The following is a 26,741-nucleotide window of genomic DNA, read 5'->3' on the forward strand; positions in this document are numbered from 1 at the left end:
CTGCCAATAGCACCAAGAGAACAACTCTTGTTCATATATTGTAGTTGGTAAATAAATGCTATTCCTCTCCAAACAAACGCTTGTAATCCCACTGTTTCTTATCCCCTTTCTCTTCCAGGGCTTTCCGGGGGAAGCACATCACATTGATTGTGCGTTTCCCCAACCAGGGACGTCAGGTGGATGACCTGGACATCTGGTCTCACACCAACGACACCATTGGCTCGGTGAGACGTGGCATCCTCACCCGGATCAAGGCCAACGCCACGCACACCAAGATAGAGCTCTTCATTGGTGGGGAGGTGGTCGATCCAGCCGATGACAGGAAATTGATAGGGCAGCTCAATTTGAAGGATAAAACGGTGAGAATGATACAATGACCCTCGTTCTCTACACCTTTTGACTGTGTGAAGGAAGGTGCCTTGATAGGCATTATGTTGTAAAGTTTTGTACTTTGTTTTTATACCATTACATATAAAAATGGGTCTACTGAAGTTGATTTGATGGATGGATAATTCTGACTCTTATCTACTGTCCTAATTTTCCCCAACCATGTAGTGTATAATATGGCCTTAGAGTACTTTCTGTAATCATAGCTGAAGCTGAACATAAATTCATGAAATGGCTAGAAATAGGTGAAGTGTTGTCAAAAGCACAGTGATGTTTGAGGTTTACAGACTTCTCCTGGTCACTGCTCATAAATATTTGACTAAATATGAAAACTGTTCAAATGCACATACTTGATCCAGCTCTAATGAAAGTTGACACTTTATTGTTGCCGTTTCATTAAGTGATGGTAGTCCTGTGTGTGGTTGTGTGTAGTTGATCACAGCCAAGCTGACCCAGGTGAGCGCCAACATGCCCTCCAGCCCGGACAGCTCCTCTGATTCCTCCACTGGGTCCCCTGGTAACCACGGCAACCACTACAGCGATGGACCCAACCCTGAGGTCGAAAGCTGCCTGCCCGGTGTGGTAAGTTTAAACACTTATCTGAGTTAGTAGTGTGGCTTTGTCTGGTTTTGGGTGCGTGTGTGTGAACAGCAGTGGTGTAACGCTGCCTTATTTTCCAGATCATGTCGCTGCACCTGCGCTACATCTCCTTCCTGTGGCAGGTGGCTGACCTGGGCTGTAACCTCAACATGCCTCTGCTCCGAGACGGAGCTCGGGTACTCATGAAGCTCATGCCCCCTGGTACGCACGTATGCACTCAGTCAAGCTAAGCACCACCCATACACAAATACTTTGTAAGCTCACTGTCTATGTATGTGTGTGTGTACTTAGATAATACTACAGTGGAGAACCTGCGTGCAGTATGTCTGGATCATGCCAAGCTGGGTGAGAACAGCCTCAGCCCCACACTGGACTCCCGCTTCTTTGGCCCCTCGCCCTCACAAGTGCTCTACCTCATCGAGGTGAGTCTCAGTCTTCGCAGCAGTTTAGTGTGCTCTCCTGGTACTATTACAACTGAGCATTTCTTTACCTTTATAGCTTTATTTGTAAAACAAAATGTGTAAATATAACAATAGACATGATTTCTTACCTTGCAGCTCTCCTGTATTTATGCCTATTCAGTGTAGTTCATTAAACAATATATCAAGAAGAAAATAAAGAAATAAAAAGTAAATTTGTGGACCAGACTTCAATATAAATTCTCAGGTCTTTCTATACTTCCTTAAATACACAATTCAACTTGTAACCTCCTGTGTTTATGTATGTGTATGTCCTGAAAACAGACGTCTGAATAACCCCTCCCCCAAATACTGTTTCCCAGGTTGTGTATGCCCTGCTGATGCCTGCCAGCTCCACGCTGGGCGAAGAGGCCAGCGACTTCCAGTACAACTTCCTGAAGAGCGGCGGGCTGCCCCTGGTGCTGAGCATGCTCACCAGGAACAACTTCCTGCCGTCTGCAGACATGGAGACGCGGCGCGGGGCCTACCTCAATGCGCTGAAGATCGCCAAGCTGCTACTCACCGCTGTCGGCTTCGGTCACGTTAAGGCCGTGGCTGAGGCCTGCCAGCCCAATGCCGAGGGCAACATCCCCGTCTCACCGGTTAGACCACATACACAATTCATACAGACACATACCTGTATAACAGGTTTGAGTCCCTCATAAATCATGCATCATCTGGCTTGTTGTTATTATCTGAAATGTAAAAAAAATAAAGGAGTCAAAAAGCCCTGATGGCAGCCTCTAGAGGCTTTGCTGCTCATTACACACAATTGGACCAAATTGGTTGGAACCATTTCCACTAGATACACTTTGCTCTCTCTTGTGGGGCTACAAGGAAAATAATTCCAAATAGTTAATTTGACATTTTGGCCCCTGACACTGGACGCTACATCATGTGGTTCCTTAATTGGTTAGGGTTCATCCACTATGCAAGTACACTCAGTAGTACGTTTCGTGGCAATCGGCCCATTCAATTTTGAGAAGTCTTGGGCAAAATGTAAATTTTGGCCTAATGGTGTTCCATGGTGGTTCCATGACAATCCAGCCTTCTTGAGATATGTTGTTTGAGATGAGCCGACTGATTGACAGACATAGTCATCCTTAAAGCAAAAAAAAAGCACAGACTTCTTGTTGACAAGTTTGCATGCTCTCTCCTTCTGTCCACTGTCCTATGTAATGTCTAGATTAACCAGGCCACTCACGACCAGGCCCTAGTCCTCCAGAGTGCCCTGCAGAACATCCCCAACCCCGCCTCAGAATGCATGCTACGCAATGTAGCCATCCGCCTAGCCCAACAGATCTCTGACGAGGTGAGACGAGAGTTCTGTGTTTATAAAGCTCAATCTGGAATCCACGTTTATTGTAGAGGTTAACCTAGCATATCAACGAACGCTGATAGCATTGACAAGTTATTCAGCTAGAAGGATAAACCTTATGTTGGATAATGTATTTATCCTTTAAGTTGATATGTGAGCTAAATAGCTTCTTTCAGACATGGATGAAATGGAAAACAACTTTGCAATGTTGTGAATATGCACGTCTCATGTAAGTGGGAGAAGCCACTTTAGAGCAGCTTACATGCTCAGCACTTAATATCAGTTGAAGAACCCAGAATGAAAATAAATGTAAGTGGGTGAGGACTCAAAGCCTGGTTAGGGTTCAGAATCAATTCCATATCCATAAAAACAGTATGTTAACATAAATTAATGTCAAATGCTTGCATATCAGAATAGGAACATGGCAATGGTTGAGTATTGGTAAGGAAAGTACAAGTTCATGAAAATGTATTTGTGTACAGTGGCATAGCTTTCATGTGGCGGTTCTGTCCTCTAGAACTTCTTCCAGGCATCTAAGTACATCCCAGACATCTGTGTGATCCGGGCGGTACAGAAGATAGTATGGGCGTCAGGCTGTGGTACAGTACAACTTGTCTTCAGCTCCAATGAAGAAATCAGCAAAATCTATGAGAAGGTAAGAATTCAAACACATCTATTATTATTGCTTTGAATTTGGTCTAATTGATTTACATGTCAGGCAATGCACCCTCAACTGCCAATGAAACTAACTCAGCGGCTACATACAGATGACACAAACATATATCACTATTACTGTTATTATAAGTGATAGAATTAGACGTGCAAAATACATTTAAGAACATTGTGTTTGGTATATGCACTTTCTTAGTATACATTGGTTCCGTTTAGTTGCCTGCCATCAGCTCATTCTGAAGTGGTAATTATACATGTGCAGAATAATTGGGCTTAGATTGTAAGCTTGCTGAGATGTGTAATTAGCACCTGAGTCGGTGGAATCACACCGTGGTTTTATGTGTTGACCTGTGATTTTCATTTACCGCCATTCACTGGATGAAACGCAACAAATGGAACACACCGCTCTTGTTCGTCTTTCACCCTGGAACCCTGGTTCTGCGAATTGATTGGGGGTGGAAGACGACAACAACAACTTGATTACAGTCTCCGTTTCCTCAGTTGTGCATTCTATATTCATGTGCTGCTCTTTTCAGACGAATGCGGCTAAGGAGCCAGATGGGGAGGATGAGCAGGTGTGCTGTGAGGCCCTGGAGGTAATGACTCTGTGCTTCGCCCTCATGCCCACGGCTCTGGACACGCTCAGCAAGGAGAAGGCCTGGCAGACCTTCATCATAGATCTGCTGTTGCATTGCCACAGCAAGTATGTACAGAATAGCAGCCTGTTTTTCTCTACCAGCCGCTTCCAACAGGCAAAATGAATTCAACAGGCAAAATGAATTCCTCATCCTCTATGGACCCACTTAGCAAGGATTTGAGTGACGTTTGGTACTGTGTGCTTTCACCCCAGGTCTGTGCGTCAGATGGCCCAGGAACAGTTCTTCCTCATGGCCACCAGGTGTTGTATGGGACACCGACCCCTCCTGTTCTTCATCACACTCCTCTTCACTGTGCTAGGGGTGAGTTGCTGTAGAGCTGGGCCTTTTGCCTGTGGTTTGTTAGGATAATGCATTACCACACATTTTAAAGTTTCCACTGCTTCCAACACCATACAACTAAATGTCTTTCTGTTTTCTGTGTGTGTGTGTCTATAGAGCACAGCCAAGGAGCGTGCCAAGCATGCAGGGGACTACTTCACCTTGCTCCGACACCTGCTAAACTACGCCTACAACAGCAACATCAACCTGCCTAATGCAGAGGTGCTGCTCAACAACGAGATCGACTGGCTCAAAAGAATCCGGGTAAGATGGGCCACGGTCAATACCTCTCCTAATTGTGTTTCTCCGGATAACGACGACAATGATTTGGCTAATGCCACTCTGTGGTGATGGATATTGATGTTAATTAATGTCACACAGGATGAGGTGAAAAGGACAGGGGAGACAGGCGTGGAGGACACCATTCTGGAGGGCCACATCGGTGTCACCAAGGAGCTGCTGGCCTTCCAGACCCCAGAGAAGAAGTACTACATCGGGTGTGAGAAGGGAGGAGCTAACCTCATCAAGGTACAAGTAGTAACAAATCCTCCTGAGACCAGGATTGAAAACTCAACTGCATCTCCTGTCCGTACTGTGATTATTAAAGGAACAAAATACATCACTATTTAGGGCTATGCGATATATATGTTTATGATTAACACATTAACCGCCAAGAACGTAGTCCTACGGTCCGTTAAATCCAACTGTTAAGCGCCGAGACCGTAGCCCTACGGTCCACGGTCTTTTCGCGCTATTCACTTCCGGGTTCACTTTAGGAATTTTTTTGATCCACTTCCGTTTCCGGTTTGATGACCGGAAATAGAATTATTTGGGATCCGGTTTTGACGATCACGCCCGCTCCCATTCTACAGACTAAACTGAAACTCAATTCTCTTCCTGTAGTTTTTTCTCCTCGCATTTCACTGTTTAACGTAATCCGCTCTAACTACAACATGGATGCCCCGTTTGACACGCGATCTTCACTGGGAGATACAGGGAGATCTCGCGGATGTAAACAGACCGTGTAGAGCTCAATCTTAAGGATTTTAACAAGATCTATGGCGACATGAAAAAAACAAAAAAACAACAAAAACACCTTGGCACTGGTGAGTACATTATGAGATTAACCTCTGGCGGTCGATGTGTTAAAATTAACATTGACAATTAACAATTAACATTGAGAAGTCTAACATAATTTTATGATTTATCTTTAACCAGTGTAACAGAAAACAACCATCTAGATTCCATCTGTAGCTTCTGCTTTAACCAGTTATTCACAAGTCAACATTAGGTAGCATATATATTGTTGGAATTGTGTAATCAATAGGGGTGTGCCGATATATCGTCCCGCGATATATCGCGATACGTTTTCGTGACGATATGTATCGTTTTGGGGGGGGAAAATAACGTTTTGAATTTTTTATTTATTTTTATTTTTACAATAATAATAATCAGGCATGCAAACAGCCCTGAGGTGAAAAGGGTGACAACATGTTTTTTTTCCGGGTCAGGTGTCACACTATTGCCCTATTTGGATTCAAAACGGCTATATATAAGTTCGCATGTCTGAATAATGCAAAAACATAATTATTTGTTTGCATTTGCATTTTTTCATAATAAAAAAGTGCGTATCGTATCGAAATCGTATCGAAGTTGTTAGCCAAATATCGTATCGTATCGTTTGGTGAAATTAGTGTATCGGCACACCCCTAGTAATCAAGGAACTTGAGAGAAATGGATACTGTATGGATACAAATGGCATGTCAAATATTGTGACAGCACTTGTAAATCATTTGTATTTTGACTCATCCTGTGGGTTATCTGTCCTTCCCCCTTTCCAGGAGCTGATTGATGACTTCATCTTCCCGGCGTCTAATGTCTACCTTCAGTACCACAAGAGTGGGGAGTTCCCTACTGAGCAGGCGATACCTGTGTGCAGCAGTCCCGCCTCCATCAATGCCGGCTTCGAGCTGCTGGTGGCCCTGGCTGTAGGCTGTGTCCGCAACCTCAAGCAGATTGTCGACACCCTCACAGACATGTACTACTTGGGTAGGGACTGGTATTTTGCCACTTATCCATTACTTTTTCTAGATTGCTTTGAATCTTAATTATCTCCACAGGCCACTGGCTTCCTAAATTCACCATTGGCTTGCACATTTTTTACAAGTCAAATAGGACTTTTAAAATGGAAGCATGGCCTTTTGAATGGTGTTTAGTTACCTGCCAAAGTCAGCTGGTTGAGTAGACCCAACTTACCAGCCACAGTTAAACATGTACCAGAATTTGGCTGGTGGGTGGCGTTAATCTCCCTGGCTATAAGCTACATGTCAACTGAAATTTCTTGCTAACGGAGTGCTGCGATTTAAAAAAGGTCACGCTTGTCTGCAGTGATTTTGCTCCTCTGCATCTTAACTTTGTTTACTTCCTTTCCCTCTGCCCTGCTTGCAGGCTGCGAGACACTAACGGAGTGGGAGTACCTGCCCCCGGTGGGGCCGCGGCCCAACAAAGGCTTTGTAGGTCTGAAGAACGCCGGAGCCACGTGCTACATGAACTCTGTCATCCAGCAGCTGTACATGATCCCTCCCATCCGCAATGGCATCCTGGCCATCGAGGGCACAGGCACCGATGTGGACGACACAGACATGTCTGGAGACGAGAAGCAGGAGAACGAGGTAGTGTGTTTGTGTGTAGGAATTCATACATGTGGTTAAGATGATAATCGTCCATTTTCAGCTTCCAGTGACTTCGTAGCCATCTCTGGGCTCTCCAGTTGTCTTTGCCAAGACCCAAAGTATCCCAGAGTGATGCACAGCTGTACATCAGTGTTGTCATTTATTTGGACCCATCTAGCAAACTCTAGCAAATAAATTGCTCATTCTTTGGCTAAATTCCCAGTTTTTCAGTGGAGACTTAGATGGAGACATGCTTGACTTCATCTCCATGCGTGTTACCTCCACAGAGTAATGTGGACCCCCGTGACGAGGTGTTCAGCTACCACCATCAGTTTGATGACAAACCCTCTGGCAAGTCAGAAGACAGAAAGGAGTACAACATTGGCGTCCTGCGCCACCTACAGGTCATCTTTGGGCACCTGGCTGCCTCCAGGCTGCAGTACTACGTCCCGAGAGGATTCTGGAAACAGTTCAGGTATTTGAGGGACTGGGATCTGTTCTGAATTGGGTCGCTGTTTTTAAATACTTCTTACATTACAGCACATAGCAATGCTATATTTTCCCATTTGATACCCAGGTTATGGGGTGAGCCGGTGAACCTGAGGGAGCAGCACGATGCCCTGGAGTTCTTCAACTCCCTGGTGGACAGTCTGGACGAGGCTCTGAAAGCCCTGGGTCACCCCGCCATGCTCAGCAAGGTGCTGGGAGGCTCCTTCGCTGATCAGAAGATCTGTCAGGGTTGCCCCCACAGGTGAGAGGCGAACACCGCTGCCAGTCACCATCTCGCATTCAGAGTTATTTAACCATTATGTCAGGGTGGTGGGAAAAAACCCAGACAGCCTATGGGTAACAGATAACTCAAATATTTGTTTGCCAGGTATGAGTGTGAAGAGTCGTTCACCACTCTGAATGTAGACATCAGAAACCACCAGAATCTTCTGGACTCTATGGAGCAGTATGTTAAAGGAGACCTTCTGGAGGGAGCCAACGCTTACCACTGTGAGAAGTGCAACAAGAAGGTGAGAACTCAAGCACCACGTCCTCTCTGGGTGCCACCCAGTGCCAACATTGATGACACCCATAAAGCACAGAGGGATCAAACGCAGCACACATTCAGTTTTACCCAGACAAACTGGCACAAAGGCAAACTAATGAAGGGTAGAAAAGCCATTAAGGACTATCCCATGTTTCAGTCAACTTGTTTTGGGGGATTTATTCATGGGGATCCAGTGCAATGTCATGTCTTGAATACATGTCAAAGTATTTTTTTCTTCCTCCTTCAGGTGGACACGGTGAAGCGACTGCTGATCAAGAAGCTTCCGCCCGTGCTGGCCATCCAGCTCAAGCGCTTCGACTACGACTGGGAGCGAGAGTGCGCCATTAAGTTCAATGACTATTTCGAGTTCCCGCGTGAGCTGGACATGGAGCCGTACACGGTGGCTGGTGTGGCCAAGCTGGAGGGTGATGACGTTCACCCGGAGAACCAGGTGATCCAGCAGAACGAGCCGTCGGAGCCCACGCCACCCGGCAGTTCCAAATACCGCCTGGTGGGTGTGCTGGTGCACTCAGGCCAGGCCAGTGGTGGCCATTACTACTCGTACATCATCCAGCGCAATGGTGGCGATGGCGAGCGCAATCGCTGGTACAAGTTCGACGATGGTGATGTGACTGAGTGCAAGATGGATGACGAGGAGGAGATGAAGAACCAATGCTTTGGCGGCGAGTACATGGGCGAGGTGTTCGACCACATGATGAAGCGCATGTCGTACCGCCGCCAGAAGCGCTGGTGGAATGCTTACATCCTGTTCTATGAGCGAATGGACTCGCTGGATATCGAAATGATCAAGTACATCAAGGAGCTGACCATCTCGTCCAGCAAGCCGCACCAAGTCAAGATGCCATGTGTCATCGAGTGCAGCGTGCGCAAGCAGAACGTCCAGTTCATGCACAACCGAATGCAATACAGCCTGGAATATTTCCAGTTCATTAAGAAACTCCTGACCTGTAACAGTGTCTATTTAAACCCCCCTCCAGGTACATAGAGCTGTGTGTGTGTGTGTGTGTGTGTGTGTGTGTGTGTGTGTGTGTGTGTGTGTGTGTGTGTGTGCACCCATCCACACTTGTATTTATACCTCTTATCAGATAACCCACAGACCCTTCTTGAACTTCATGGCAGTGATGCATTATTTGATAGATATTTCAGTAGCCCCAACTTAAATTCATCATTGTATTGCCAATCTCGGACAGCTGTTATTTGCCTGGGTGATATTTCATAGAGTTGCTAGCAGAAGTAACCTGCTTATGCAGGGAGCTGGAAGAAAGCCATGGTAAGCACAGGCTACTGTGGACTGCACTTTCCCTACATCTGCGTTTAACGTTAATATGTCCCCGTACATTATTAATGGAGCCACGGACCTAAGGTGCTTCACAGGGAAATTAACTATGAGGGGGTAGTCATCGTGTAAAAGCTCTTGGTTGGGATTAAATGTATCAGCTCATCAAAAATGTATAGTGTGTGAAAGCCTGTTATCAGGGCCTTGTAGACAAATATGGTGCTCCTGTAAACACCTAGATAGACAGACCTTTATTGATCCCACAAGAGAAATTCAGTGTTCCCACGAGAGAATAAAGAGTAAGCAGGTAGCAATGCATGAGTATTAGGAATAAAGTACCAGAAACCAGGAGATTGAGGTAGACAGTCTGGGATTTGCTGAGCTATTAAGGGGTATAGTTATACATTTATTCAAAGTGCATTAACAGTATATTAACAGTGGTATTAATGGGTATTATAAATATAGTAAAAATGTTCATAGAAATAGAATATAGAATAGTAATTTTGAACAGTCAGTTGGATAGTGAGAAATATACAATATATGCCTGCATTTTCTTATTTTTTACAGTACGTAGCGTATACAAATGCCTCTTCATTTAGAAGCGGTGAAATGAAGTAAACATTTGGCATCTTTCATGGGGATGAGATTAAAAAACCCTGTTCCACTGCATGTCTGAAACATTACATTTGATGTTGATTAGTTTTTCTCCAGAGCCAACCGTTTAATCTTTCTCTGAGTCAAACAATTGCTGCTCTCTGGATATCCACGTCATTGTTTGCAGTTAGAAAGAAGCTTCATCCCTGTAGAGATTCACTGGTTAATGTAGAAAACAGAGAAATGTCTATGAGCTGTTATAGGAGTTGATAGATTTGGCTAGGTTAGGTTGCAGTTCAGAAAGGAGACATTCCTTCATTTCCTTACTTAGATTTGTGCTTGTTAAAATATTGCTGTGAAGTGCATTCTGCTTTAATTTAGCCCAGGTTATTTATTCCCTACCAAAATCTGTTTTGGTAGGACATCACAAGCAGTGAGGAGGACAATGTGTTGGAAAAGGCTCAAATGGGCTGTTGAACGTGGCCACAGAAATATTGTGTGAAATGATAATTACAGTGCTAGATGCTGGACATGAAAAGTAAAAATACAAGAAAAAGTTACATTTTACGCATCTGAAGAGCTTACGTTTAAAACGTCATACGTACATATGTAGTGATATAAAAAGGCTATTGAACGTGGTGCTAATGGTTTCATTTTTAACAGTTTATCAAGATAAACATTTTTATCTTTTGAGCATCCCACTATATGTTTTGCTGAATAATGTGTGTTGTGTTGCTGGTGTGTGTTTTCATTAGGACAAGACCATCTTCTGCCAGAGGCAGAGGAGATAGCTATGATAAGTGTTCAGCTGGCTGCTAGGTTCCTCTTCAGCACAGGCTTTCACACCAAGAAAGTAGTGCGGGGTCCCGCCAGTGACTGGTGAGTTATATCTACCGGAGAGGTCTTTTTGTCACTACTTCCGACTTGGTTGTAAATGTCCTTCGCTCTGTGACACTCTTATCTGTGGTCTTATAGGTATGATGCCCTCTGCGTCCTGCTGAGACACAGTAAGAATGTACGCTACTGGTTTGCACACAACGTCCTGTTTGCCTACGCCAACCGCTTCTCAGAGTACCTGCTGGAGTGCCCCAGTGCTGAGGTCCGGGGTGCGTTTGCCAAGCTCATCGTCTTCATCGCACACTTCTCCCTGCAAGACGGCCCCTGTCCCTCCCCCACTGCCTCCCCTGGACCCGCAGCTCAGGTTTGTTCCAGGTCCTCCGGTTGCACCCAGATAATTGTGGTTTGGCTAAACTCAAATCCCATGCTCTGATCTGTGATGATGTCTAATTACAATGTGGACTGTTGGATGACGCTAGCGGATATGGGACTGAGATCAGAGCACAACACCTACCATAACACACAAACACATATTTTATCATCTATAAATAGCATTAGTCTCATTACCAATGATGACACTTGATCTTATTGGTTACAACTGTAGCTGATTGTAACTGCAATTATAACTCATAAAATATGACTTGGAATATGATTAGAATATGCATTTTAATAACTCGTAAGCCATGTTGTGACGCATGTTGTTTCTCATGCGTTTGTGTAACAGGGCTGCGATAACCTGAGTCTGAGTGACCACCTGTTGAGAGCCGTACTCAACCTTCTCAGGAGAGAGGTGTCGGAGCACGGCCGTCATCTGCAGCAGTACTTTAACCTCTTTGTGATGTATGCCAATCTGGGTAAGGGCTCCACAAACATGTACACACACACACACACACACACTTGCCTGTCAAGTTCATCTGCTCTACATTTCAGTCAGCCTCATTCTGCCTCAATGGTTTATATGAAAATCGTTAGAACCAGAATAGTTTTTCCACCTCAATGATTTGCTTTGTGTTTTTGTATTCCACCATCTTTCCCATACAGGCCTGGCCGAGAAGACACAGCTTCTTAAGCTGAGTGTTCCTGCCACGTTCATGTTGGTGGCTTTGGATGAGGGCCCTGGTCCTCCCATTAAGTACCAGTATGCGGAGCTGGGCAAGCTCTACACTGTGGTCTCCCAACTAGTGCGCTGCTGTGACGTCTCTTCGCGCATGCAGTCCTCCATCAATGGTATAAGTCCGTTGTCTGTTTTTGGCCATACGAAAGTTGACACAAACTGGAGCTAATATTAGTTGTCCTAGACATTTTGGAGAGGAGTGCATAGATCAAGGAACGCCCAATGAGGATCTTTCATCCTTGCTCAGGATCAAGTGACTGACAAAACTAGCCACTCTACGCTTTTATGCCATGTAGGCAGAGCTTGGAGCTGAGGGCATCCAGAGTTGAGACCAAGACTTTATTTATGGGTCCAATAACTGTATGAAAACCACTCATGCTGTCACACTCTACTCCCTTTCCTCTGCACTTATTGTCTGTCTCTCTCTAGGTAACCCCCCACTCCCCAATCCATACGGTGACACCAACCTAGCAGCGCCGGTGATGCCCGTTCAGCAGCTGGTAGCAGAGATCCTGTTTGTGAGGACCAGCTATGTAAAGAAGATCATTGAGGACTGCAGTAACTCTGAGGAGACAGTCAAGCTGCTGCGTTTCAGCTGCTGGGAGAACCCACAGTTCTCTTCCACCGTTCTCAGTGAGCTGCTCTGGCAGGTATAGTGTTAACATTTTAATGGAAAATAAATATATACACCCAATTATTTTATAATAAATACCCCCCAAATTATATAGAATTTGGCTAGATTTTAGATGGAAAAACTGTAAATGTCCAACACTGGCCCTGTGTAGTGCATGCTGTCTTTATTAACTGCCTGCAAAAGCTTGTGATTGGGATGTTCATGCTATGTTTTTGGTTCAGGTGGCATACTCCTACACCTATGAGCTGAGGCCTTACCTGGACCTGCTGCTACAGATTTTGCTCATAGAGGACTCCTGGCAGACACACAGGTGTGTGTGTGTGTGTATGCTTGTTTGGTGACTCGGCGGATCACAGGTGCCCTCTACAATTTTCCACTGTCCTGACTGTGATTCTAGTACATTAGTAATCTCTTTTCTCTCTCGTGCAGAATCCACAATGTGCTCAAGGGTATCCCTGATGACAGAGATGGGCTTTTCGACACCATACAGCGCTCCAAGAACCACTACCAGAAACGGGCCTACCAGTGTATAAAGTGCATGGTGGCTCTCTTCAGCAACTGTTCTGTGGCCTACCAGATCCTACAGGTGCACATAACTCTCATAGAGGCAGCTAATTGTCCATATTCACACGGTAGCCATTTTGCACTTGCATCGAGCTGGGGTGGGGTTTTCCACTCCTGAATATGACTCAAGGACAAAATTAACATCGTGTGAATATGGTCAATCCTTCGTTTATGCACCCGCAACGCTATGCTTCTGGTGCAGCCTTTCCAAACTGATAGGATATGGAATAACCTGTGTGTGTGTGTGTGTGTGTGTGTGTATGTATAATTGTTGATCTACAGAGTAATGGAGACCTGAAGCGCAAGTGGACATGGGCAGTGGAGTGGCTAGGGGACGAGTTGGAAAGGAGGCCATACACAGGGAACCCCCAGTACACCTACAACAACTGGTCCCCTCCCGTCCAGAGCAATGAGACGTCCAATGGCTACTTCCTGGAGCGCTCCCACAGCGCACGCATGACATTAGCCAAGGCCTGCGAGCTCTGTCCTGAGGAGGTAATGGTCTGTCTGAGGCCACCATCGTTCACACAGACACTTCATGCTCCAACGCCACCTATTTTAACATCCAAAATGTCCTTTAGCCTAAATTGTTATGATTATAAAGATGCACTCAAAGCAATACAGTACTTTATTCTTGCATGTCACTATTGCATGCATAACATTAAATGGAGTTTGTTCGCATTTATTTCTTGCAAATATAGTCTGACCATTTGGTAGCCATCTTTTGATTTATTTTTTCCCCCCGCTTGCTCTAATGTGTTTTTTATACTATCGTATGAGTCTTGTGATTGGAGTGTTGAACAGCTAAATAACAAAATTCTTGAGTTGAGGTTATATCTAGAAAGCATTGATTTCCTAAATTAAGTACTTTTTGCTATAGATAGGGCTTTGAGTTTTCGACACTTTTATTTACAGTTTATTGGCCCCCTCAGATGTGTACAATTGATCATTTTTAGTCTTATAATTTTAGGTTGACCTTGTTTTTTGTTGCAAAACTTATCTGTAACCTATTTTATATTTGTGAAACGGAATAAGCTCTTTGTAACCTGATTGATTCTGATCGTAATTGACAGTATGATAATTGCCGTTAGTCTTAATATTGGTCGACGTAAAATTTGATAACTAAACCAGACAGACTTGTAGCGTCTATTGACACCTGTGGATATGCAATATTAACTGCCATTTCAAAAATAGTGTCACTTAACGAAGCACGAGGTGGTGTCTGAAGAAGGCGCCGCGATGCAGAAAACATCCTTGCCACAGCAGCTTTTGCCAGGGGAGAGGACAGGACAGCAGCATCACACTGTAAGACTCATATACCCCAGCAGCAAGCTTCCTCTGCCACTGTTGCCATCCTACGTCCTCTCTCCTTGTCCACTAGTATAGAAATATGAAAGAAAGGTAGCCAGTCATTGTTCGCCTGACTCTGCTAAACATGATGGCTTATGTACAATACATTATAAGCTCCATAAGAAATAGTATTTTTACAGCTTGGACAAGCGAGGAGACTTTTTTGTTTATTTCATGTCCTATTGCTGTCCAAAGAATCCATTTAGTTTGTTCTGCCTCCCCAACACACTCAAACCAGTGTAGCCAACAACCTGCACGACTGATCGAAAACTCGAAGCCTTGGCTATAGCTTAAGAGGAGCTAGGATCAATTAACATTTATTTCAAATTGAAGCTAAAAGTACTGCAGGATTTTTGTTCTGGAGTCTTTTATGGTAGCCAATATCTTCACATTCACTTAATATAATACTGCACACTCTTTAAATGCTTCTTTGTCGATCTGTCAACAAGTAAACCGCTGATGTGATCACCTTGAAATTGACTATCTAAAAATAAGTATGCAAAGTAAAGATGTTCACGACTTCATGTATGAGGTTTGAGGGATCTCAGGAGAGATGAGGACAAGATTTTAACCACATTTTACTAGGGTGGTTGGTTATCATCACTTCTTGTCTGTAATCTTAAATATTAATAGAAAATTCCTTGCCAATGAAATTCAAACCATATCCAATTGATTGTAATGAGCTAGAACAGAAAGCAGCAGAGAGGCTAACAGAAAAGGATGGTACCTAGTGATTAGAATCAATTGGTTTACCTTTACATATTGCAGAACGTAATATCAGCTTGTCCCGGTCAAAAGTGGGAATCTTTTTTCCATTTGTCTTTATGCCATGTTGTACTGTGTTCATTACTAGATGTTGAAATGTGTGACAGCAGCATACATATTGTAACTTATTACACAGAAACACTTGAAGCGCACTGGTTAATTAAATCATGCGCAATATGACATTGAGACCTCAGCCCACATAGTCTGTAGAGGATGTTTGATTTGAACAGAGAACATTGTATTGCATTCTACTGTTCCTGTCTACGTAGAATGTGGATATCCTCATCATTAAAAGCATAGCTCTCTCATATCAAGTGGCTGTTCTCTGGTGTAAAATACACCAACACACATAATTAAGTCGGTCATTAAAATTTTACCTCATTAATTTGATATAACACAATTGGACTTTTCCACTTAAATCTCGCACAGGAAAATAAACACAAACATCTAAAACATATATGAAAGCACTCACAAGGCATTTCAGAGAGTGACCCATTTCCATTTGATTCACAGCAGTAGTAGTTTTTTTGTCTAAAGGATTGTAGATGTTTCAATACATTTTCATAATATGTAGTGGATAACGTGATCTCGTACAACTCCCAGGAGCCTGATGACCAAGAAGCACCTGAAGACCAGGACTCCTCCCCACCAGAGGACACCTCTCTCTACCCACACTCTCCTGGAGGAACCACTCCGTTTCAGCAGGTAGACTCACAGACCACAGATCACCATAACGTTTCTCTGCCAATTTACAGAAGATGCAGATCATTACTAAAACAATTTAATTAAAATAAAAATAAAACCTGTGCCATGTTGGTGCATTTAAATTTGAATTGGTCTTTGGCTTATTTCCGTTTGTTTGTTTTATTCTCCTCAGCAGAACAACCACCCCCATGGGCAGCCTTACACAGGGCCTGCTGCCCAGCACATGAACAACCCTCAGCGCCCAGGGCCTGCTGCTGCACCAGCGTCGGGCCCTACCCAGACCCCGACCCTGACCCCAGGCCCTGGACCTACTCCTGGACCAGGCCCACGAGCACAAGAGAACTGGGAGAGCACCGAGGAGGTCGCCCCTGCCCCCGCCCCCGCCTCCACCGCCTCCACCTCCACCCCAGCGCCTGCCCCACCTAAGGAGTAACGTCCCTGTCCCACCCCACCCTCTCTGCTGTGCCTCGAGCCTCCATCGTCCTGCTCTCCCTCCTTATCATCCTCCGGTTGACAGAGCTCCTCATCGGGACACTCTCTTGCTTTCTCTCGCTGTGCCCCCAGGGCAGGGCAGAGCCACGCCTCCCAGCCCCTCTCTAGGCCACCTCTGGGAGTCTCTCCTCCATCAAGCCTGCTAGTCGATAGTCAACCTGGGGAGGCGCTCTTCCCTGGCCTGGGGATGCCTGCCTCTTCTGACTGGGGCCTGTTGGTGTCTGCAGAGGCGGGGGAGTGGATAGAGCGAACGAGAACAATTTTACCCAGACCTGACGATGCTGATGCGCTTGTCTACATGATGAAAAGGTGTACATAGTATGTTAATGTCTTTGACTATTCAAATCCCCCAGTAGCATAACTGTGTCTGGTTTGCTGTTGGGAGATCTAGCAGATCTGATGGGAAAAAAAACAAAATGGATACTATAAACAAACAAACAAAAAACGAAAAAAAAAACTCTGTAAGAAGACAAAAAAATCCCTTTTGTTTATCACCCATGCTCAGCAGTGAGGTTTGGTCTGCCATTGGACGGTTACTGGTCATTCAACTGTAGGAGGAGGCATTGTTATTATCATAATTATAATATTATTATTAAACTCCTTGGCAACCTTATGACCCATGCCAAATCAACTCACAACACTGTGGTTGGTTTTAGTGTGAGACGTGGAATGGTTGGGTGAACTTTTACGGTGTTTGGTTGATGTGAAAAAGCGGTGATGCAACATTGTTCTGAAACTCATTGCCTTTCTCTTTTTTTTCTTTTTTTTTTTCCTTTTTTCTGGTAATTCAATCCTTTTGAAGCTCTAGTTAATATGCTGTAACATTTAGCATGGCTTCTCACCAGAATAGTGTAGCCCAAGGGAAGACTTGTGTTCATAACAACCTACAGCTGTCGTTCCTAATCCACAGCTCCAGAGGGGACTTATCCTTAAGTCTTTTTTTTGTTTTTTTTTATTCTTCATCTACCCCTTGTACATTGAGGGCGATACTTTGAACCAATGTATGACTAAGTGGCTTTTCAATTGCACATTATTATGATCCTACAACTTCACATTCGGCAGTCAGTTTTTGGTGGGCTAGACAGCTTAGTTTTCATTGATAGGAATTCTGAAAAATGAAAAACACATTATGCAACAGAATTGCTACACCAGACTACCTGGTGTATGAATAGACTGTGTGGTTTGCTTTTCTGTCTCTCCCATAGGCCCTAGTCTTAGACAGACTTCTTGCCCGTCGGCTTCCATTCTGCCATGGAGCTGGCCAGTCAGGGTGTCTCTCACTGTAACCAGGGTGACTTCTCCTGAGCAGCAGTGTCTCGAGACTCCCTCTCCCTCCATGGAGAATTGGTTACACAGCAGGGTTGTACCATAAGAATAGCGGCTGGTTAGTCATGTTGCAACTTGAGCTAACGTGTAATTCTGTAGGAGTAAAAAGGTAACCATCAGTAAATACTGTATTTAATTGGTAACTTGAATGCGTGTATTTTTTGGATTTCATTTTATTATTATTTTTTGTCAAAAAACATACCAAATACTCCTGCAAATGAAAATATTCTGCCCACCGTATTATATTTAAATATTTTGCTCTTATTTTATAGAATTTATTTTGTTGTATTTCACTAAAAAATAGAATTTGATTTAAGAGGAACATTTTTGTCCTTGTGTTATTTTTAAAGAAGATATTGACTGTACAGAGTTCTGCGCCCTGTTTTTTGCCGACTTTTGTTTTGGCCATGGTGTGACGTTGAATTCTGGAGCTACAGTCGCGATGTGAACTTTCACTTTGTGAGGTTTTTTGTGCACAGAAATATAACAAAAAAAAAAAGCATTGCGCCCTTAGCAAATAAAGAACATGGAATCTTGACTGCGTCTCATTTGTACTGAAGCATGCAGCAAATTAATCAGAGCAGGTTTCCATTTGCAGAATTGTTTAGTTTATAATCATATTTCATCACAAAGTGCATTCATATTAAGTTGACATGGTAACAGGGTGAAGTATGAGTTGCTGTGAGGTTCTGTTTTATAATGGATTGAGATGAGTGTGAAGTTCATGATATACAGTATGGGCTGGCAAAGGGATATGCATCACTATACTTTTAAATTAAAGTCAATGGACACCATGTGATTATGTGTCATTTGTTTAAGGGTCACTTGGGATGGCGGGCAGAACATTTTAAAGCTAGGACAAACAATGTGACTATCCTTTCCTGTATTCTATAAAGCATAGTAGCATACCATATCATTGCTGTCGGGTGGAAACCTTGTATGTCAAACTGTTTCTCAGAAAATGGAAACGACCATGTTCCATTGGATCCAATTTAGTTAGAAGTGCACTGGTTCAGTATTTATAAAACATGCACAACGACGGATTGAGCTTGTAAATCGGCTACTTATGTGTGACACTGTAGGGCAGGGGTCTTCAACGTTTATCAGGCCAAGGAGCCGAGAGAGATGAAGCAGGGATCCCCACTACATATTGGATTCATGTTAAATGCTTTAGAAATGTAATGACTTCAACCCTAAATACTTTGTAAACTTGGCCTTTGGCTCGGTACTTGGTCTGCTCTTTTTTTTCCTACATCAAACCTCGTTGCCGAAAATAGCAGATCTACAAGCTCAACGCATCTGCCATCTTTGGCTAATGTTCCCCCCAGAATAGGGAAGTGAGGGTTCAAGTGGTTAATAAAAAAAGTCCCCATCACACTAAGATTTGGCAGCCACCCTGCAGGATCTCTGGGGGGGGGTCCTCAGAGAGATCCCCCGTTGAAGACCCCTGCTGTAGGGCATTAATGAAAAGAAAACCTGGAGATTCAAAGCTTTCTGCCTGACGGCAACAATATACAATGAATGTACATGGGTGCAGTGTTTCCCCTCGCCAGATGTTGAAGGTGTGGGGGAGGAATGCAGCACGTGCAGGAAAAAAAATTGATTCTCAAAATGCATATTTATGCTCAGTCTTATATAGTACAGTGCACAGTCTCCAGATTTAGGAAATATATACTTTTATTAGACAAAAGTATACAAATCAGTCAGTCACACATCAACTAGTGATGGCACAGATGGCATCCTGCCTGAGAGCATTTGAGCCTTATATCAATTCATTTGAATATTGATATAATTTATTCTGTAAACAAAAAGGTCGTATTTTAAAGGGTAAGACCACTTTGGTAGAGGTATGGGTTGTGTAGTTACCTTGCCATGATGTAACCCCAAAGGTGGGCAAGAAATCAAAAATAATTGCTCCATTGATTAGAAATTGATAATTTAAAATATGCTCCTCATTGACTTACATTGTACGGTAAAACAGCTCTCAAAGTCACTCTTTTAGCACATAAATGAACCCAAACATAGCTGATTCAGGCAATATAGAGCATCACCAAACCCAGTACTGTTTTATTTTTTAATAAAAATGTCAACTTCCTGTTGATTTTACTATTTGAAGATCTGGATCCGGATCCGCCGATCCAGTCCAGGTTTTCTACTTATTAAAAATAGCAAAATCAACAGTAAGTTGACATTTTTATTTAAAAAAAAAAACAGTACTGGGTTTGGTGATGTTCTATATTGTCTGAATCAACTTTGTTTGCGTTCGTTTATGTGCTAAGAGTGACTTTGAGAGCTGTTTTACCGTACAATGTAAGTCAATGAGGAGCATATTTTGAATTATCAATTTCTAATCAATGGAGCAATTATTTTTTATTTCTTGCCCACCTTTGGAGTTACATCATGGCAAGGTAACTACACAACCCAAACCTCTACAAAAGTGGTCTTGCCCGCCACTGTTTAATGCATATATAAGGGAAACACTAGGTGGCATAGTAATTCTCATAAGCAGTCAACACGTATCAAGCCTCATCTAGTGAGTACCCTTATAAATATAGGATACAATAGGATACTAGGCCTTGAAATACATTGTGTATTGTGAAGTTCTAGTAAAATACTGTTCCAATTCCAAAGCGTACACCTGTGGTAGTTTATGGTAGGTGAGGGCCTACCACATTCTGGGTTGCTCTGATGCACTGCAGTCAAATATTCTATTAGGGCTTTTATCGTTACCACAACGGATATAATTGTGCATTCTGGCTCCTTTCAGCAAGATGTTTGGCAATGTTGCTCTGGAAAATGCTACAACTGATGAGACTGAATAACATAAATTGACACTCCTGAAAACCTTTTAACTATCACATCACCATTATGGCATGAATATTCCATAGAGCGCTAAATAAAAGCTACTGAACCAATATTACATTTCAACATGTATCCTTACATTAGAACAGACTTTTTGGATTTCATTTTTATACCAAAAAAACTATGCCACATTGACACCGGTTGGACTGCTTAGGTCAAAGGTTTTACTATGGTTAAAGGGTAACATTTCCTCACATGACCTTGACGCATGTGGTGGAACAGAAAGAGCCCAACACTTCAGATTATTTTAGAACAACTTTTTATTATCAAGAAATCACAATTAGTTCTCCTTATCCTGGACGGTCTTTGTTCCGCGCAGTCTGCCTGTACGACGGGCAGCAATAAGACCGACCTTGCGACCAGCAGGTGCGTCCCTCCTGATGGTTGAGGGCTTACCAATATGCTGATGGTTACCACCACCGAAGGGATGCTCAACAGGCTACACAGGGAAGAGAACGACATGATGCAAATGGTCAGTTAAAGGGAATTCACAAGGAAACTAATTTACTTGGACTGAACATCCTCACATGAAGAAAAAATCATCCATTTCCATGTTCTATAGCCTGAGAATTGCAGGTAATGTTGCACTTTTTTTTGTTTAACTAGACTCAGATAATGAATAAATGTGCTTTTCAAATGCCAATTTATTTTAGTTTTTCCCTAATTGATTAAATCACTTTTACTCAACGATTGACATGAAGTAAACCAGAAATGCATGTCCACTTACGTTCATGGCCACACCACGGACACGAGGCCAGCAGTTTCTCTTAGCCTTGTACTTGTGGTAAGCACGACCAGCCTTCAGGATGGGCTTGTCAATACGTCCACCGCCAGCAACCACACCTGGTGAAGATGAGGCTCAACCATTACTCACAAAGCACAGACAACAGGCTGTGGAACATACACGAGCACAAATACGGATTGTTTTATCGCTACAAAACGTGGTAGAGACATATTCATGAGCGTGTATTAGCTTTGTAAATCTCGGACCATGTGAATACGATTCTTTAGTCAACGATTCAATGCAACATAATAAATCTTAATGGACATGGAGCTCACTGATTCTCTCCATTTCCATTGGACATTTCTCAACCTAGCCTTTTTAATAATAATGGACTTAATCGATTGGTGTGATTAAACACAATCCTGTACTTCCATTTTCCCTTTTTAGTCGTAATCGAGGCAATGTTTGAAATAATTGTGATTTTTAAGTCATATCGCCCAGCCCAACCATGCTGCAGTCAAATCAAGTTCAAAGGGAAGGTCCTTACCAACAACAGCTCTGTTGGCAGAGCCAATGACTTTCTTGGAGCCAGAGGGAAGCTTGACTCTGGATTTCTTGGTCTCTGGGTTGTGGGAGATGACTGTGGCGTAGTTTCCGGATGCCCTTGCCAGCTTGCCCCTGTCACCTGGCTTCTCCTCCAGGCAGCAGACGATGGTACCCTCAGGCATCACACCAACAGGCAGGACATTGCCAATGTTCAGCTGAGCTGTGGGACGGACAAGTGGGATGAAACAATTGCTGTTAGTGTGTGTGTTACCCAATACAACAAAAAAAAAAGACAGACATGTCATCTCCGGTTTACTTCCTGTATCTGAGTGAAGTAGGTGGCCGCCTTTCTAAGAGACCTGAAGCAGGTTAGAGTATTAATTCCATGGGAGAGTGAATGTGAACACAGTTCAGCTTCTGAACCATTCTTTAGCCCCGTAGTCAATGAACTAAATATTGGACACAATCGTCAAAAGCCACACTAAAATGTTTTTTTTTCAGAGAGACAAATAAGGAGAAAATCTACTTTATCATCGACCCGTCTCTGTCCCAGCAACACTCTCGCAGGATCTAGCACCAGTAGACATAAGACGTTTGTGAGATCTGCTGTCAGACAGCACCCACTTAGGAGTTAGATTAGTGTACCATTTCGCCTCTAGTGGCTCCAATTGGGATGGTCTATTTTTCTAAATCGACCATCTCTGATGTTACTTTGAGATGACAGGGAAAACATTGATCGGGGTAGATGCCATCTTTGTGCATACGAAAGCCTAGTGAAACACCACAATGTCTGGTTTAGGCCCTTACCCTTCTTGCCGCAGTAAATGAACTGTCCAGTGTGGATGCCCTCAGCAGCAATGAAGAGCTCTGTCCTCTTCTTGAAACGGTAGGGGTCACGGAAGGTCACTTTGGCTAGGGGAGCGCCACGGCCAGGGTCATGGATGATATCCTGAGGGGGGAGAAGTAACCAGGGTAAATAACCTAAGATACTGACATGAAGACCAAGTCAGATCCGTCTGCGGAGTTTAATTAAGTATAAGATTCTGTGTGCATTTACTAGTTACCTTCACAATCCCCTTGATGTATCCATGACGTTCAGCGAAGTCAATGTGACGGAGTTTAGCAGCACCCTTCCTGTGCTTCACGTGAGCTCTGAATACAGAGCCCGCACCTTTTCTCTGTCCCCTGATCACACGTCCCATCGTGTACTAAAGAAAAAGACATGGCAGTTTTAAGTCTATGACTGCATCACTCAATCCTAGGATATCATAACTCATTGTCAGTGGGGACACTGTACCAGTACTACTGTGCACTGTAACTTTGAGGTGATGGTGGGGTGTAAGATCTATTCTCTATCAGATATACAGTAGTGCAGTTCAGTGGTTCTCTCAACTTTTACATTTCAAGGACCCCCCTTAACGGTTCCATTTGTATACTGTAAGAATTATAGACTTGTAGGGGTACATTTAGATCCCCTTCAAAGAACCCCGAGAGTCCCTGGACTCTAGTTTGGGAACCACTGGTTTACTTGAATAACATAATTTATACCGATGCTAACATTAGCATGCAAGTTAAGCTGTGAATCACACCAGCTTTCATTGGCTCCCTTTTACCACATAGTTACGTTTACCTAGCATCTACCTTGCTACACGTAATGATAATTGTAAACAGAAAGCCAGTGAGGGAGCTGGCATGAAGCACGATTCACCGCTTAGTTAGCATGCTAATGTTAGCATTGACACAGAAACTCTGGCTCATAAAAAAGGCACAATTGTAAAATAATCACTTTAGGAATAAACGACATATTATTCGGCTAATGTCTAAAAAATAAAGTTAAGTTTGAAGGGGAAAGTTTATCAAGAATAGCCAAACCGGTCTTCTTGCTATCGCTTCCCACGGATAGTACTACGACATGTCATCACGGAGTTACACACACATATTAGACATCAAAATAAGAACGTGATCTTTAAATAGTAAGTGAGCCGTACTCGTCTGACTCTGTTTTGTATAATCTAGTGGTGATTTTGGGTGGATGGACTTTAAATTAACATGATTTAGATTAGATATTGTACAGAGAATAAGGCCGAAGCTCCCATACCTAAACTCCGTTGACGGAAAGAGGAAGTGGAGGGGGACTAGCGGCTGTTTTCTTCCGGGGAACGTGTCAGGGGATTATGGGAAATGTAGGCAATAGGCATTGAGACGATTGAATACTTTATCATAAAAAGGCTAATAAAAAGGCGTGTAAAGTAACTAAGTACATCTACTCAAGTACCGTACTTAAGTACAATTTTGAGGTCATTTTACTTTACTGGGGTATTTCCAATTTTCAATACGTTTAACTTCTCCACTACATCTCAGATGCAAATATTGTAATGTTACTCCACTACAATTATATGAATTAATTATATTTCCTCCGAGGTGGAAAGACTGGTGATGCGAGGTTACAATTATATGAAAACTTTAGTTACTAGTTACTTCGAATATTTTGAATATTATTAGAAAACCACTTCAACCCTATACTTTGGCTATTTGAAAAAAGGTATTTTTTTAATGCATGAAATGGGACATATTGCATAATGAGTACTTTTAATTTTGGTACTTTAAGTATATTTTGATGCCAATATTTTTGAACTCATACTCAATTCTCAACTCTTACTCAATTTCGAATACCGGAATTTTACTTGTAACAGAGTATTCCTACATTGTGGAATTTAAACTTTTACTTAAGTAAAGAATGTCAGTAGGCTACTTCTTCCATCACTGGGCTTTTATGCCTAAGTTATTGACAGGACAGGCTGACAGGAAATGGGGAGAGAGAGAGAGAGAGAAAGATTATTGATTGATTGAATTGATTGATTGATTGAAAATTTTATTAGGCAAAAGAATGCAAAACAACACAGTTACATTTATAATACTTTTGTCTAAAAGGTCCGACCAAAAAAGTCCTTGCGGACTTGTTTCCGTTGGGGTCCTTGAATTAATTTCATAGACATATATAGTAGCAACCAAACAGTTCAAATCAACATAAAAATACAGAGAAAAAATACCACTTTGTACAAAAAAAAGCAGCATGAAAAATAAAAAATATATACAAAAAAAGGGGAGGGGGGTCGTCTGTCTACCGGGAAACTGGTACTACCTCCTCTTATGGCCAGAAAGTTTTTAGGGCTGTTAAAAATTATATTATAATTATTACATTATAAAAATGTAATCTACACCTTATTTAAAAAATAAATAATAAAAGTTCTACCGATATTATTACTTTCTCTTTAAACATCTCAAAACATTATTAATGCGACTATACTCAAATAAATGTTTTGCAAGTTGTAAGGCAAGTTGGACTTGCCAGACATGCTTTTCATGAGTTAATTACCATGAATAGAATTAGTGGTGCCACCTCTTCAATTTCAACCACACCTCCTATGTCTCCCAGTGTCTCCCCCCATAATCAAGGCCCTGTTAACCTATTTTACCCCACCCAGCTCTGTTTACACATTTTGCTATTCTTTATTATATTTATGAATTCATGTTTTTTCCCCCACATGTGCTCTGGCAGTATAATCATGTTACATGATTATACTGATAACTGATTATACATGATTGATTGAAAAGTCACCGAAAGTTGCAACGTGACTAATGTTTACTGTACATATATTTCTTAGTTTTGAATGAGTTTAGTTTTTCCATATGTGCTTTGCAATATAACCATAATGTTTCCCATGCGAATAATTCCATTTGGAATATCTGTCTGTCTGTCTGTCTGTCTGTCTGTCTGTCTGTCTGTCTGTCTGTCTGTCTGTCTGTCTGTCTGTCTGTCTGTCTGTCTGTCTGTCTGTCTGTCTGTCTGTCTGTCTGTCTGTCTGTCTGTCTGTCTGTCTGTCTGTCTGTCTGCAGAACCTGAGCTGTGGATTCGGATGGCAGGGGTCTGTATTGAGAAAGGGGGGCCCTGCTGCTGAGCTCTCAATAGAGCGTCGCAGTTCCCGCCCACTTCCTGTTTTTTTTGGTGCCGGAAGAAAAAACTCAATGCATTTTTCCATTGACATTTCCAAAAATATTTATATCTATTAATTTAAGCCTCGAATCAAGCCATCACGAGATGACATGAATCATGACCATAAAACGTTTTTTTCTGTGATTTTATTTTATTTTATATTTAATTATATGATATACTATATTTAATAAATACCCTTTGTTTTGCCGTTTTCAACAAAAAAAAAATCACAGAATCAAACGTTTATGGTCATGATTCATGTCATGATGGCTTGATTCGAGGCTTAAATTAATAGATATAAATATTTTTGGAAATGTCAATGGAAAAATGCATTGAGTTTTTTCTTCCGGCACCAAAAAAAACAGGAAGTGGGCGGGAACTGCGACGCTCTATGGTGTGTTGACATTGCCAGATCATTGGCAGATGCATTGGCATTGTTTAATACTGTGTAAAAACGTTTCTGGTAACACCTCTTCAGTTTCAACACCACCTCACACTCACTGACCCATCAATGTCTCCCTCCATAATAAACGACCCCTTAACACCTCCCCGGTGAGTGACCCTCCCACTCTCCAGCTCAGCGCATCATCAAGGATAGGCACCACCACCACCCCAGCTACAAACTGTTCCTACCTACACCTACAACGACCACCACCAAGGAGGCTACCGTATAGGGCAGAGATATTCAACTGGCGGCCCGCGGGCCAAATCCGGCCCCAGCTGAGCTTTCTTGTGGCCCCTGGAACACATTCCACATTCCAATGTAAAAATAAATGTACAAAATTATTATTAGATGGTTGGTTGTACAGAATGACCA

At 42.8% G+C, this 26,741-nt stretch overlaps 2 protein-coding genes across 10 annotated transcripts in view; one reads left to right on the forward strand and one right to left on the reverse strand.

The window, feature by feature from the left end:
• usp9 (ubiquitin specific peptidase 9) overlaps positions 1–18,336 on the forward strand; it is a 47,827-nt gene extending 29,491 nt beyond the window's left edge. For 3 of the 9 annotated variants that reach the window (XM_080412746.1, XM_080412749.1, XM_080412747.1), the window contains 28 exons: positions 119–359; positions 820–969; positions 1,068–1,188; positions 1,279–1,409; positions 1,769–2,047; positions 2,632–2,757; positions 3,281–3,418; positions 3,972–4,138; positions 4,286–4,394; positions 4,530–4,676; positions 4,794–4,940; positions 6,254–6,461; positions 6,861–7,084; positions 7,372–7,559; positions 7,662–7,835; positions 7,962–8,103; positions 8,368–9,118; positions 10,767–10,890; positions 10,987–11,212; positions 11,573–11,702; positions 11,890–12,075; positions 12,392–12,612; positions 12,818–12,906; positions 13,026–13,182; positions 13,443–13,655; positions 14,355–14,465; positions 15,879–15,980; positions 16,153–18,336. In XM_080412746.1, the coding sequence (XP_080268872.1) occupies positions 119–359; positions 820–969; positions 1,068–1,188; positions 1,279–1,409; positions 1,769–2,047; positions 2,632–2,757; positions 3,281–3,418; positions 3,972–4,138; positions 4,286–4,394; positions 4,530–4,676; positions 4,794–4,940; positions 6,254–6,461; positions 6,861–7,084; positions 7,372–7,559; positions 7,662–7,835; positions 7,962–8,103; positions 8,368–9,118; positions 10,767–10,890; positions 10,987–11,212; positions 11,573–11,702; positions 11,890–12,075; positions 12,392–12,612; positions 12,818–12,906; positions 13,026–13,182; positions 13,443–13,655; positions 14,355–14,465; positions 15,879–15,980; positions 16,153–16,413 (5,263 nt within the window). In that variant the 3' untranslated portion in view covers positions 16,414–18,336. The remainder of the gene's footprint in view (positions 1–118; positions 360–819; positions 970–1,067; positions 1,189–1,278; positions 1,410–1,768; positions 2,048–2,631; positions 2,758–3,280; positions 3,419–3,971; positions 4,139–4,285; positions 4,395–4,529; positions 4,677–4,793; positions 4,941–6,253; positions 6,462–6,860; positions 7,085–7,371; positions 7,560–7,661; positions 7,836–7,961; positions 8,104–8,367; positions 9,119–10,766; positions 10,891–10,986; positions 11,213–11,572; positions 11,703–11,889; positions 12,076–12,391; positions 12,613–12,817; positions 12,907–13,025; positions 13,183–13,442; positions 13,656–14,354; positions 14,466–15,878; positions 15,981–16,152) is intronic. The other 6 variants (XM_080412748.1, XM_080412750.1, XM_080412752.1 and 3 more) reach the window with 3 other exon arrangements.
• A 2,566-nt stretch (positions 18,337–20,902) lies between these two features.
• rpl8 (ribosomal protein L8) lies at positions 20,903–23,943 on the reverse strand. The gene is made up of 6 exons (XM_080457053.1): positions 23,919–23,943; positions 22,995–23,138; positions 22,738–22,879; positions 21,932–22,150; positions 21,388–21,503; positions 20,903–21,099 (listed from the first exon to the last, which is right to left on the reverse strand). The coding sequence occupies exons 2-6, from the start codon at positions 23,130–23,132 to the stop codon at positions 20,941–20,943; spliced, it is 774 nt and encodes a 257-aa protein (XP_080313179.1). The 5' UTR covers positions 23,133–23,138; positions 23,919–23,943; the 3' UTR covers positions 20,903–20,940.
• Between the last annotated feature and the right edge of the window lie 2,798 nt (positions 23,944–26,741).

The sequence above is a fragment of the Gymnoscopelus braueri genome (genome assembly GCF_963280865.1).
Source record: "Gymnoscopelus braueri genome assembly, chromosome: 18".
Classification (NCBI taxonomy): domain Eukaryota; kingdom Metazoa; phylum Chordata; class Actinopteri; order Myctophiformes; family Myctophidae; genus Gymnoscopelus; species Gymnoscopelus braueri.